General features: G+C 34.4%; 1 protein-coding gene across 1 annotated transcript in view; it reads right to left on the minus strand.

The window, feature by feature from the left end:
- Positions 1-324: 324 nt before the first annotated feature.
- The window catches only part of LOC129253718 (amine oxidase [flavin-containing] B-like), a 34,268-nt gene continuing 19,419 nt past the window's right edge, over positions 325-15,173 (minus strand). Inside the window, exons 7-17 of the mRNA XM_064095533.1 lie at positions 14,483-14,546; positions 11,680-11,768; positions 10,898-10,981; positions 10,181-10,256; positions 9,754-9,844; positions 9,337-9,390; positions 8,846-8,903; positions 5,310-5,407; positions 4,258-4,369; positions 3,804-3,866; positions 325-2,391 (exon numbers count right to left, since the gene is read on the minus strand). Coding sequence (XP_063951603.1) covers positions 2,203-2,391; positions 3,804-3,866; positions 4,258-4,369; positions 5,310-5,407; positions 8,846-8,903; positions 9,337-9,390; positions 9,754-9,844; positions 10,181-10,256; positions 10,898-10,981; positions 11,680-11,768; positions 14,483-14,546 — 978 coding nt within the window. The 3' untranslated portion in view covers positions 325-2,202. The remainder of the gene's footprint in view (positions 2,392-3,803; positions 3,867-4,257; positions 4,370-5,309; positions 5,408-8,845; positions 8,904-9,336; positions 9,391-9,753; positions 9,845-10,180; positions 10,257-10,897; positions 10,982-11,679; positions 11,769-14,482; positions 14,547-15,173) is intronic.

Below are 15,173 nucleotides of genomic sequence, written 5' to 3' on the forward strand. Positions count from 1 at the left end.
CAAATTGGCTTACCGGGCAAAACAAGATTATTGTTGATTTTCATAAGTTACAAATGCAGTGACGAACCTGGGAATGCATGCTTATTGTCATTCAAATATTTAAAAAGAATAGTACAGATGACATACAAATAAGGACAAAATATTCAACCACAGTCGTTCATGACAATTTCAACGGATAAGCTTTCCACCTCTATACTCTCAATGTTTTTCCCTGCCCCAAACTCTCTCTTTCTCTCCACCTCTCTCATGTCTCTTTCTCCTTTGTTATCGGTAAACCTGGCAAAGCTTTAGATCAAAATAACCAATGAGACAAAAAGGAATGTTAGAAAAAGACGACTGAGAACAGTGCAGTTTCATTTTGCTTCTGATAAATTGAATGAAAAAATATCTGGCCTTTGATTTCTTTTTCAGAAGCCCTCACGGTACACCTCCAGCGAATTCATTAATAACATTGTTAGACCGATGAAGACATAATAATATGATGAAATGCATAACCGTGACATGCACTTCTTAGTAAATCTATGTACATGCGGGGGCTTTTTGACAATTTATTGCATGGAGGTTTAAGACTGGGCATGGCCATATGTGCCTCTGTCATTTTTTATTAATCTGTCATTTTTACATCTGGCATTAACACCTCTGCCATTTTTACCTATGCCAATATTACCCGTGCCATTTTTACCTCTGCCATTATTACCTCTGCAATTTTTACCTCTGCCATTATTACCCTTGCCATTTTTACCTCTGCCATTATTACCTCTGCCATGTTTACCTCTTCTATTTTTACCTCTGCCATTATTATCTCTTGCCATTTTTACCTCTGCTATTATCTATTACCCCTGCTAATTTTATCTCTGCCATTACTACCCCTGCTATTTGTACCTCTGCCATTATTACCTCTGCCACGTCTGCCATGTTTATCTCTGCCATGTTTACCTCTGCCATTAATACCTCTGCCATTTTTACACCGAACCCAATTAATCGCCACAGTTTTTATGGGTAGGATTTTATTCTTTCAAAATTTAGGGCCGCACACCCCTACCCTTTCCAAATCGGAGAGCCCCCCCCCCCCGGCGAGTAGTAGAGATAACTAACCTATTAGCCGAGTCCCCCCCCCCCGATCGCGAGTAGTAGAGATAACTAACCTAGTAGCTGGGTCCCCCCCCCCCGATGGCGAGTATTAGAGATAACTAATCTATTAGCCGAGTCTCCCACCCCCTCCCTCCCAGATGGCGAGTAGTAGGAATAACTAAGCTATTAGCCGATAATTAAATATCAGCAATTTGTGGTTTTCCCTACATGTTTTTTTAAGAAATGATATAAACCTAACATGGGTAGCATATTGTTTTATAATTCGAAGTTAAGCGATTTGTTATCTAATTCTACCTAGACCCACTCTATACAATAACTATAATCATCATTTTAAAAATTACTTGTACCTTAAGTTTGCTTTTACATATCATTGAAAGATCGGCAAGTTCCCAAATATATATTTTTTCGAATGATATATTCACCGTGCGTGCATTGTTTTGAGAAAAAAGTTTGTCAAACTGTCTACAAAATTACAATATTATCATAGTGCACGTCTTATCTATCTTTTAAGTATTTTCAATCAAACATGATTTGATTTCTTCCATCAAACACACTAAACTTGCATTATATTGAATTTGTGCACACTTTGCAACGTCAACAATTTTCCTGATAGAATATAAAAATAATTGGCGACAAAAAATCATAGCTCCTTAAAATACATCTCATTTGCATTCAAAACGTACCTTGATAATCATGTTTTTTCTTTTTTCTTTTTTGTTACCTTTACATGTTTCTTATGCCTATTATTGTCATTGTTATAACTTGTTATATTTCTTCTATGCCCCCAGGAGGGGCCGTCAAAGAAATAAAATCATTTTTATTGTCATTAATAGGACCACCCATCACTGAACACCATGTTTTTGAAAATATTGTCCAAAAATGCACTTAGTTTACTTTTATGCTCAGCACAGTAGACGCACTGAAGAATGGAAAATGTCTAATAATCTGTTTTCGTATTTATCTAAATCTGTTTCAAACACCTTGGGTAATTTCAAATTGAACGTATAAAAAGTGGAAATCTGACAACTCTATTCCTGAAGATATAATATATATTATTCATAAAGCGGAGTAGTGCTTTAAAGGTTGAAGACGGAGAATGGGGGGGGGGGGCTATTGTAACAGTTTCAAAAACTGCTGTGCCCCTAAATTAACGGATGTTTGTAATGCATCCCTCTTTATCCATAAAGCCCCTCCTATGGCAGTGATGAGAAAAGATCCCCCAACGTATTTCAGAAACCCACTCAATGAAGGAAGATGCTTCTTTACCAAAGGTTCCTCAAATGGACGAGCCGGCATGTCCTGAAAACAGATAAGATATCAAAAACAATAATAACACAACGATGATGGTATACTTGTACTTCCTCCACCACAACATTGACTGTAACACAAATTTAATGTAAAATATGAAAAGTACTGCGGTCACAAAAAAGCAATTCTTTAAACTGGAACTACGGATTATCATCCGTGGCGGCACCAGGATTTTCAATCTAGGTGGCAAATGGGGGGGGGCATCGGAACATGAGGGGGGGGCAAAGGCGGACACGAATTTGTTTGCCTGTTTCACTAAATCTAGCATGGTGCGCGAGCTAAAATTTTAAATATAGATCTATCAACTTAAAAGGGAACTGTTAATGACCGTTTTCAGTTGCTGGTAAAGATACCGCACCAAATACATGCCAGCGCGAAGTGCAAGCTGATTTTTCTTAATATCCTGAAATGATATCTAGAGGTTACAAGTACTTTTTGTACCCACGGAAGTAAACAAACAATCGGTACAAGCGTGTGAGCTGAAGACTTTTAATATTCAGCACTTTTTTTTGTAGAATTATGAACATGCAGGATGCGTATCTTGCTAAAAAAAATAATGAAAACTTATATTGACTTGAACACTGGATTTGTAACTTATCTGTGTTATATTCACAAATAATCGAGTGTATTGGACCCAAACAATTGTATTTTTGACTGAAATTTTCACTAAGCGTCGGGTAATTTGGACCAGACCTTTCCGGAATTTAGGGGGACCTGTTACACCCACAAATGTAATAGCGCTCACAAATTTAACCCAATATGATAGCACATGCCCTGTTATCCTATTGAACACATCATTTGTTTATCTGAATCAAGAGCCACTGCGAAATTTCAAATTTTATATGACCTGATTGGGAGCTAACAGTGACAGGATGACAAAATTTTCAAAATTTGAATCGTGAAAAATGCTTCTCTGGAGCGATTAAAACTTGAGTAAGGTGTTTATGATAACATTGACTCTACATTTATTTTTCAGTTTTCAGAATTTTATCACACTGAATTATACTACTAGAAAATTGTTACTACTAGCCACTACTAACAGCCACTACTACGAGTACTTCTACTACTACTACTACTACTAATACTACTACTACTACTACTACTACTACTACTACTACTACTACTACTACTACTACTACTACTACTACTACTACTACTACTACTACTACTACTAGTACTAATAATGATAATAATAATATTACTGCCATTGGTACATTCTAAATGACAAATTACAAGGGAACCCTTTAAGTATACTTACTCGGATTGTAAATTTTGTATAGAATAACATAGATAATTACAATGGCAGTATTCTTTTTAAACCATACAAAACAACGTTTGGTTAAGATTCCCTTTGTAACTAACTTTCTTTGGTATTTAAGTGATGGAATGAATTTTAGCCTCACCTGAGCCTCTGGTTCCTCCTGCCATATTTCATCCTTATTGATCTTACCCATTGCATACAGTATCTAGTGATAGAGGAGGAGAGAGGGGAGTGGAAGAGAGAGAGAGAGAGTAAAAGATAAATGGATCGAATGTCAGTAAGTCACATTTATCAAAATGACCCCTAGATCGATCAAAGCTGACAGACCTATGGTGAATGGCATACCATTGATCAGTTTGAAGTCAGCTTTGTTGGTGAGACTATGACGCTGAAATTGCCCATTACTTTATAATGGAATACTCCTATTTTCACGATCTTAGCAAAAACAAAATACATAGACTGTGAGAATTCACTGGAACCGTAAGCTTGAAATTGAATGAATCAATGAGTTACAATAACTTCGAAATAAAAGATTGAGGTATAATGAAAATTTATGAAGGACAAATTAATATGTCGCTCGTTTTTATATAAGCTACCTCTCTTGCAGCCCTCTCTCCTGCCTGGACAGCCCCGTCCATGTATCCAGACCACTTAGTAGCTGTCTCGGTGCCAGCAAAGAAAATACGACCAATTGGCTCTCGAATAACTCTGTTGTCAATAAAAAGAAGATAAATATTTCATTTGTTGATTAGTTGTAAAGGAAAATAAAAATTATTTTGAAAAAAACATGTCGCTGTCACACTAACGTAACTGATTCTAAAACGACCAATCGTATGCCATTCAAAAGAATGCACTGACTTTGTTTGGTCTTGCATTTGTTTTATTGGTGTGACATAGACTCAGAGACGGCGCCAAGATATTTCGAAAAAAATGGTGGAAAGTCAACGACGGATGACGTTATTTCACTCTGAACTTAATAACAGGGGTATTGTATCAACCCAAACTCTTTTCTTTAAATGTTCTCTCTATCTTCCTTCTTCCCTTTTCCAATCCCGTTTTTTCTTCAACCTCTTTGTTTTAATACTTGAATATTTTAATACTTGAAAAAAAATATAAGAGACGGTAGCCGTCTCTGGTACTGCTGCCCGTGGAGCTGCCCTGTGATTTCGATACGCCGCCTATTGTGCGGAATATTGTATTTTTAATGCTGCGCTCTCCAAATTATTCATGCGCGTAGGAATAATTCCCTAATAAGAAGTTTCAGCGTCGGATCTACTTGAAATAATGGTTGACATTTAAAAAAAAAGGGAATCCGCTTTGCGGTGACAATCCTTTTCCTGTAAATTTGTTATGTTATCATGATTGGCAGTAAATCATTTTGGCTTAGAATGGCATTCTTAGCACACTTTATCTAGGATTCATGTAAAAAAAGTAATCCCCACATATTGTGTCTTATGTTAGGAAAAATGTAGGGCCTTATTATACGATATGGCATGAATGCAAAAGAAAACAATCAAATCAAGGTAAATCAAAATATTGTACAGCCTCCTGTGAGTGACTGATTGTGAGAAGAAACAAATAGCTTTCTGCTAACAATGACATTAAACTTAATTATTGTCGTTGTGAAACATCAAAGAAATATTTTTACCTGCAGTATTTGGTGATAACTCCAGGTGGTGTGTAGCCGACATAACCCCCTCCTATAAAAGGTTCTTCCATCCAGTTCTTCTCAACATAGTAAACAGGCTACAGCAACAAAAACTTGATGTAAGTGGACATGCAGTAATATAACAATAGTTATAATTTAGATTCGCCATTGATAGATAGGTAAAAAAGTTTCAATCGATTTCAATTAAAAAATGCTCTTTATTGATGATGATAATAATTATAGCATTTTGAGGCGCCGATCATCTAGTTGCCTAATCAATGGAGCACTATATATTTCCCCGGCTTTAGCTCCAGCTGCTAAATGTGCTTGGTGCATTCAAGGAATTAATCCTGCCAGATACCCATTCTCCTCACCTGGGTTGAGTGTAGCACAATGTGGGTAAATTTCTTGCTGAAGGCAAACACGCCATGGTTGGGATTCGAACCCACTAGCCCACGATACCCCCTCTGAAAATATGTTTATAACTGTCGCACATGAACAAACGACTGGAGCTGGAAAATTCATGTTTACAAGTTTATATTGACACAATAAATTACATAGTAAAAAAGACAAAGTAAGTGCATTAAAAAGGCTTTACATTCAAAAGCTAATGCATTTTTTTTATTTATGTATTTATTAAAAGTCAATACATAACATATGATACACAATTACATAAACAAATCTCCGAAGAATAGGAGTAAAACAGATTATATATATATATATATATATATATATACACATATATATACACACACGTAATTGAACTTATTTGAAACAGAAAAAAGCTAATGCAATTTTTGGTGAAAGCCTATTAATCATGTTAATGGTACTTTTGAAAATGGCTGACTTAAAGGAGAGGAGACTGGCACTTTGTGCTAAACTTTAGTGACAAAAAGACTGTAAGGAGGAGGGGGGGGGGTAGGGTTAAATCGTCCATTCTCTTTCATATTCTACACTCATCTATTGTTGGGTGTGTCATCCAAAAAAGGCAATGGACCGTTTTTAAATCTTGTTGTTCTTGTTTGACATTGTTGATAGTTGTTTTAACAGCAAGAGATAATAGGTGTTTCTATGTTTTCCCCCTAGTTAATCATGTTTTACACAGAGAATGATTTGAAAGTGATTTTGCAAAACTTTTTTTTTACAAAGCGCCTATCTTCTCTCCTCAAGTGTTGGTAAATTACAAACCTGACATGCATTTGTGTATGTGATGTTATAATGTTCTAAGGTAATTTTACATACTCTCCGTTGTATTCTTTCAATAATATTATTATGTTTGATGTAAGATTGCTATTGAACATTGGGGCATAATATTGCAAAAATTGGTCGTATATAACCCATATATATTGTCACTAAATCCTTAAATGGTAAAATGAACTTTTTCAGTTTCCTTGATATATACAATTTTCTAATGCATCACGTGATAGTAGGGCGATGTTTTGTTCATCGACCACACAAGAAAATTCATAGTGTTTGCAAGAGTTTCATTTTCAAATGTCATTTGAATTATTATCGACCACTTTACTTTGTTCTGTTGGAAATGAAATAAAATAAATAAAATTCAATTGAATAGGGTTAGCTCAATGGGCGATTCCATACGTGTCGTACGGGAAATTTCGACAACAAAAATCTATTCATTCGAGAACAATTGCTTGGAGTCGTTTAACATTCTCTCCTAATTTATCTGATTCAGATATAAAGAATCAAGCGTTATGGAATAACTCATTGATCAAAATAGATAAGAAAGTTATATAAACAACTTTGGCTTAAAAATGGGATCACCAATATTAAATATTTTATGGATGAAAATAATTTTATAATTTTACAATTTTCTCTCACATACAACTTTAAAAAAAATACAAAATCAATTGTAATTCTCTTGAATGTAATTCATTGATTTCTGCAATACTAAATAAATGGAAACATATTCGTCAACATCTTATTGAGAGTAGACAGCTCAAGAAGATTTGTTGTATAATTTAAATAATGTTTTCAAGGTATGCAAGTTTATCCATAGAATTTCTGTTGAAAAAATCTTAAAGTCCCCGACTTCGCAAATAAAATGGCATCCATTTTAAATGAACCTGTTAATAATTGGAATTGACAGTACATGATTCCCTTTAAATGCCGTCTTTCAACAAAACACCGCTACTTTCAATATAAACTTTTCAATCGGATAATTGGGGTGAACAAACATCTTTACGATATTGGCGTGTCTGAATCTAATTTATGTACATTCTGTCTCTGTTGAAAGTATTTCGCATCTGTTTTCTTAGCTACAGATCTGAGATGTAAGGGGGCATGAGTATGAACGAGCAAAGCAAGTGAGCAACATAAATCCCTTTTTATGAAGAGTGTGTTTTTCATAAATGTAGGGAGCATTTCATTAGACTTGTATGCTTTATCTGACAAAGTCTGTTTTATCCGACAGTCACCATTTATTTATTTATTTATTTATTTTTATTTATTTATTTTCCACTCGTGGGCTGGATGACCCTCTTCAGCCACAGGCTGTTCTTCTGAGGGGTCCAGTACACACGTTTAAAAATACAAACATACAATATACAAATAAATACATAATTATATAAAGAAAACATAAATCAATGCTATACAAAACAACTTACGACTACAAAACACAACTTATAATAAAATAAAAAATAAAAAAAAAAAAGCATGGGGGATGGTGGGGGGGGGGTAGCATGCAGTAAGGGGGAAATTATAATAAGTGTTGAGCTAATGTGGTCCGAAGTTTCATCTTGAATGTAGTGAGAGAAGTTTCAGGAGGGATGTACGATACTAATTTGTTCCATAGCTTTCCGCCTTGAAATAAGAAACGTCTTATGCCATATTCAGTTTTGGGGCAGTTCAAGGCCAGTTGGTCATTTCCAGACCGTGTTTTGTATACAGATTTACGGGAAATAAATTTATCGCTAAGGTATGGTGGGCCAAGACAATGTACGGATTTAAACATGACAACGGCCAAGTGTTTGGCCCAACGAATTTTTAGATTATCCATATTAAGCGAAGAATAAAGGAGTTTCGATGGATATAGATGGTCAACCTGTAATACAGTTTTCAATGCTCTATTTTGTATTGTTTGCAATTTCTTATAATTGGTTTGAGAAGTTTTTCCCCATACAGTGGAACAGTAATCAAATTGTGACTGTATAACAGACCATGGAAACAGCCGGGCACTTGTGCCTCTCAATCAAAGGTAAAACCGAGGAAAATGTCCGGCCTGACATCTTGTTAGATGACAAATGTTGATGAAACGCTCCCCAGGATAAAGGGTTTTTTCTTTAAAAAAGTTGATTTTGGTACAAAATGTTTCATAACCAAAAAATAAGGAAAAGGAAAACGGAATCCCCTCTGCAACCAAACGATTTTTTTTTCGTATAACAAGTCAATAAAACAAATCATAGAATGTTAATAGATATCACCAAATGTCAATTATCTGTAGGAATATCTCTCACACTGTATTAGTACAAACTTTTTAAGTTTTAAAAACAATATAAAAACACAATGTGATTTCTCACCTTTAGAGCTTCATCGGTTTTGAAAAATACTGCATACCTCTGAGCTATGAGATCTCTCCTAAATTATGAAATTGAAAATAATAATAATGAAAACAATAAGCTATATTCATGTCTATTTTCTGGCACCTACACCAGCAGTGACTACATTGAGTATCCCTGTATCAATGGAGAAACGTGTAAATTAGGTTTAATTCTTTTATATGTTCTTTTCCTTCTCTAGTTTTCCTCTAAAACTATTTTTTCTTTTTTGATCGCGTAACAATAATGATAAATTATATTGGTGTTGAGAATGATAAACGATAATGATAGCAGGGGTGATGGACAGAACTTAAGATAACAAAATAAGTAAACGCTTCGAGAAAAAAAAAGATGAAAGACAACAATATTTTAAAGTGAAGGGACCAACTTTGTTTATTTCGTTTTATATATTTATGAACAAGAGTAAATATATTATCAGTATTTTTTATATTCATTTTTGATAAATGGTTTACCTCTGTTCTTTCGTAAGATGACAGTGGTCCTTCGCGCCATCGCCGGACATGAATCTGGAATTTAAATACAAGTTAATCATCTTCAAAAATTGTATAATTTATTCAATTTCAAATCATTTATCAACTTTGACAGTATAATGACGGATGCAACAACATCAATGCGGTAATTGGTGAGAGTGGCAACAATAATAATGACTGTTTGTTTTTGTATATCACCTTGAAAATAGGAAGCTTCATCAAGAAAATTAACTTATTCCGGGCAGACGTTTGTTAATTTCGTCTCTGGTAAATATGTTTTTAATTGATTTCTGTATTTCATCGCCATTTGAAATCAAGATTGAAATTAAAATGGAGTCCAATAAGAGATAAAGAAGAACGTGGTGGAGAAATATAATAAATATTTTTTTTAATACCAACCCAACTAGAGCATGCCAATTTTCAATTGTTGCCTTGCCATCGTATCGTATTTCTGATATTATGCCATCGGCCAAAACTGAGCCGGAGAAACCTGAAATGAAAAAATGTCGATGGAACCATGGTAATAAAACGTATATGAATTCATCAAAATAAAAAATGAGAGTGATAATTATGAGAATTAATAATAAGAACAAAAATAATTACATTGATGATGATAATAATAATGATATTAATAATAATAATGATAATAATCCAAATAATATATAAGATTAAAAGAAGAACGTTTCATTTACCAAGTGTAGCGACTTTAGTTTGGAAGCGGCTCGTACTGTAAGATGTAATGCCCTACACATAAATGATGTAACATTTATACCATACATGGAAACGAATTGTCCACACAATCAAATGTCATTAAAATTATATTTACCGGAGTCTTTCCAAAATGGGCGTTCATAATATATGGTAGTCTTGATCACAGCCCCCATTGGGTAGCGTTGGTCAAGCTGAAATGAGAATAACAAAATAATATTCATACATTTAGGCAATTGTTTGTCAAATTGTCAGTATTTCTTTGCGCAGCTAACAATACAGTACCTTATAGGCGTAGAAGGTACTCACTGTTTGCAGTCGTGCAGGGGTGCTGTTTGTGGTATTCTCCACAGGCAGCACCCCTGGAAATCTAGTAGGTATGCTAAATATCAAACATGTAACCCACATGACCTACAATTTGCAATGATAACCTTTTTTTATTTTTATTTTTTTGCTTTGTCAAGTTTTTTATTTTTCAAAGCTCACCATCATTTGGTAGCAAAGAGCCCCCCCCTTTTTTTTTTCAAATTTCACCCAGCACCCCTGTTTATAAATAGTTCCGAGGGCCCTGCTTTTATTGGCTCCTTAATCTTTTTTTCTCTATCTAATATTTTTTCATTGTGCCCTAAGCACTCCGCAGAGTGGATGCGGCTCATTATAAAATCTATCTATTATTAATCAACATGTTGTATAACATTTGTTTATTCATTTGAACAAAACGTTTTAGTTTCAAATAAAAATTATGTTTGTTAGTTGTTGTTGTTTTTTTTTTTTTTTTTTTTTTGGGGGGGGGAGGGTTATACTTTTGATCATACTAACTATCAAATAATCTCACCTGATTTCTCAGAGCTGGTAGTTTAGGTGTGAAGTTGATCTTAGTTAGCATGGCAGGAGGAAGAGCTGCTATTATATATTTTGCCTGAAGTGAATAAAAATGAAACCACTTATATACATATATATTACGACTCAAATGCATTAAGTACTACACACCTAAATAATCAAACTTGAAAAAAAATCAATGCTGATATAATAATGGTGTCTTATCAATTACACAACTGAAAGGTGAAAATACATTCTCGAGTGTAGTTCCTATTTACATTATATTATTGTGATATGAATAAGGTTTGAGTCTCACGTTTCAAGTCGGGTACCAATCATCATGATATTGTCACATATGCAAAGAAACATTTCATTGAATTAATCATTGAAAGGTCACATTGCCTTTTTATACAACCATCTTTATTGGACAGGTCTATCGTATCTCAACTATGCCATTTAAATGCAGTGCCAAAACATGGCGTGTGGGGCAACATTTTCTAAAAAGTATCGAGCATTTGAAAATTTTGGCATTACAATATTGATGTCTAAGTTTTTGATAGCTTTTGACATATGAAAAGGAAACCCCAATATACTTAACCCTTTTCATTTATTTTTTTCTCATTCGAATTATGCCCGTGGTCGTAGGAATTTGTGGGAGCCAATGCCCCCGCCCCGTCTTACGCTAGTAATTGAACATTTCAAGAATTGTTTTGAAAATATTAATATCTGGACAGAATTGAGGAATCGTATTTTCCTGATAAATAAAAGATACATATTCGATGATTTTTGGCTAATCACCTTATATGACTTTCCATCTAACGTGGTAACTGTCACACCTTCCTCATCCTGTAACACACTGCTTACTGGACTGTTCGTTAAAACTCGATCTGAAAAAAAAACACAATCGATTGGAAAGAAATACTTCATATTTCAAGAAAAAAATGATGTTAGGGCTAACTTGCTGTGTACTCAAACTGAATTGGACTTTCGAGTTCTAAAATATCAATTCCGTTTTGTTTATCCATACCACTATCACCATAACCACCACTTCCCCCAGCACATAAACACCACTTCAACCACTACCACAACCTCCGTTGCCACTAATCTTTTTATCTAATACAACACCAACATCACCAGCCACTATTTATACTATTACCACCACCACCACCACCACCACCCTCACCACCACCATTACTACTACTACTACTACTACAACTACTACTACTACTACTACTACTACTACTACTACTACTACTACTACTACTACTGCTGCTGCTGCTGCTGCTGCTACTACTACTGCTGCTACTACTACTACTACTACTACTACTACTACTACTACTACTACTACTACTACTACTACTAGTACTACTACTACTAGTACTACTACTACTACTACTACTACTACTACTACTACTAGTAGTAGTAGGTCCATACTACTACTACTACTACTACTACTACTACTACTACTACTACTACTACTGCTGCAGCTGCTGCTACCCCTACTATAGTTTTTACGAGTATAAGTGAATGACAACTTTGCAAGGCTAAAATAATTGTTGTCATTTTGCAAAAGGCCAGTCTCTCCCAAAGTTTTCATCAGAGTGTTATCCAAACTCTCTATCGTGTCTTAATTTGTGATAACAAAGCCAAGGAAGAGCCCCATTGACTTAATGACTTTTCTTGACTATGCCTTCATCTTACATCTCATATTTATGATGCAATATCTTGCCATTCTGTGTCGAATAACACACATTATATTGAATTAATTTTGTATTTACTCACACTACAAACTGCACTTAAAGGTCATCAATCATAGATTATTATAGACACAACACATGAGATAATTCTCAGTCGAATTATAATCAAATTTGTTGATTTTTTCCCCGCATATGCCTTAATGATGTCTTTGTAATGTTGTTTCAAATAGAAACATTGTATTATGACCTGGTTCCGGATGATCGAGTTTTGACATAGGGAGCGGTGTGTCGGATTGCATTGGACCTCATCAGTAATAAATAAAAAAATTCCCTGAAACTTGGCGATGAGGACTTGGTGCTCGCGCCCCCGCTCTCAGAGAAGGTCCATGCTCGATTCTCCGGAATCGGGTCAAGAACACTCTTTTGAAATACATACCTGCATGCTCATGTTTTTATGCTCAAGACTTGATCTTTTGTTTGTTATATTATTGATTTTGTAACTGTTGTTTATACTGTGATTGATTTTTTTCAGTAATTTACCAGTATTGCCCTGCATGTAATTTATTAGTTCATGACCTGGGCTTATATCATGTTTGTTATGTATACACCTATGTTCCTTTGTTTGATTTTGAGTATTGAATAAAATGATGATAATGAACTGCTGCTTTTACTATAGTCATATATATACTTTTGCCCGGTTAATCCTGATAGAATACATTCCAAACACTACATGTATATGGGACCTTCAAGAAGTGATTTGTCTCAAATTATAATAGTCTGATACAGTGGTTTAATGTGCGCAATTTTAGGGGGCTTAACATGGCGCAGGGACAAAAGATTGTGACCTTTTTAAAATGAAAATGTGACAGATTTCAAGATGATAATTAGGAAATATTTCATTTATTTTCTTCATTCTGTGCCCTTATTTTTTATTTTTGGCCGTGAAACTTTAGCGGATCAAATGCCCCCCCCCTGCCCCCTACCATTTATACGCCAGTGCATTAAGCAGCTCATGAAGGGAAGAACAGATACAATCGTAATCAGACGTACAAACTGATCAATTACTTCATGAAATTGTCCTACATCTTCTTATCCTTGATGCCCTAATAATACTCTGACCGAATAATACTACCCCTAATCTTAGTATGTACGATAGCAGCTGCATCCTTCTTATCCTTTTTATTTTCTTCTTTTCTTTTTAAAGTCATCTTCATCCTCTTTTTTTACCCTCATTTTATCCTATATTTACATGCACATATGTATATTACATTTTTAACCAGTGATCAATCCAACCATCTATCAATGAAGAACCATGTATGAAGGATGAATATAGATTAGCTTCTTATATTCCTTCTTCTAACCTATTTTCACGTTTATTTTCTGGTTTCAACACGTGTAGTTATAATCCCTGTATTAATGGAGAGATGTGTCAAGGGCGGATATAGGTCCACTTCTTTTATTTATTCTTCTTCTTCTCTATTTTATTTCTTCTTCTTCTTCTTCTTATTTCTTCTTCTACTCTATTTTCTGGTTTCAACCCATGACGAACCAAGAAAGATGATCAAGTGATAAACCCTGCATCAATGGAGAGATGTGTATGGAAGATGAGTATGCGTTCACTTGTTTTCCTCTCGTCTTTCTCTCCTCTTCTTTTCCTCCTCCTTCTCAAATTACTTTTTGTTATGTAATACTGCTACCATTAACAGCAATAATGATAATAAAAATGATAATGATAATAATAATAATAATAACAATAATAACAATAATAATAATACAATAATAAATCCGATTTCAAATAGCACTTAAACATCTTAACGATGTCTCTAAACGCTTTATAGATACATAATGTAAAAATTCCAGCGAAAAGCCTTTGAGCTGAATTTGAAATGAATACTGTTTCTAACCTTGTCCAAGTCGCTCTGCTATGGCTAGGGAGATACTTTGACTGCCTCCGTGGAATTTTCTCTCCTGAAATTAAAAAAAAAAGACTCAAACTGAAACTTTTTATCGGCCTCATTTCTGCCATTTGTCTCCAAACCAACTAGTGTCGCAAACTGCCACACTAATTGAAATCATTTTCTCTAATATTATCCCACATTCTGATTTATTCATGATTCTGTCGAATATAACTGGTCATTATCCAATTATGAAATCCTACAAAATATCACTATTGTCTTTTCATTAAGGTACCTGTTCCACAAGACGTAATGTTAATACAAATAATTAAATCCGTTTAAGTGCTAGTCTTGAAAACATGGAAAGTTCATGTGTTTATGATATGGTATATTTTATCTGCCATTTTTATTACGTCGTATATCTCTTTAATGAATTATCAGATTTCTTCAAACGTTTATTTCAAAGTCATTTAATATGCTATGCGAACCGTGTTTCTCAGCGGATTTTCACACTATTTTGAACGAGCTTTTGTTATTAGTATATCTGCAATTGATTTGTATTTATATTTGATTTGTATTCGTATTTGATGTACATTTATGATGGAAATTAAATTAATTTCTTGAATATTGGTGAAGAGACAATACAGTTGAAATATAACGAATGCTGGATTAAGCAAACAATGATGATGACGATGATAAT

The sequence above is a fragment of the Lytechinus pictus genome, chromosome 2, assembly GCF_037042905.1.
Source record: "Lytechinus pictus isolate F3 Inbred chromosome 2, Lp3.0, whole genome shotgun sequence".
Classification (NCBI taxonomy): domain Eukaryota; kingdom Metazoa; phylum Echinodermata; class Echinoidea; order Temnopleuroida; family Toxopneustidae; genus Lytechinus; species Lytechinus pictus.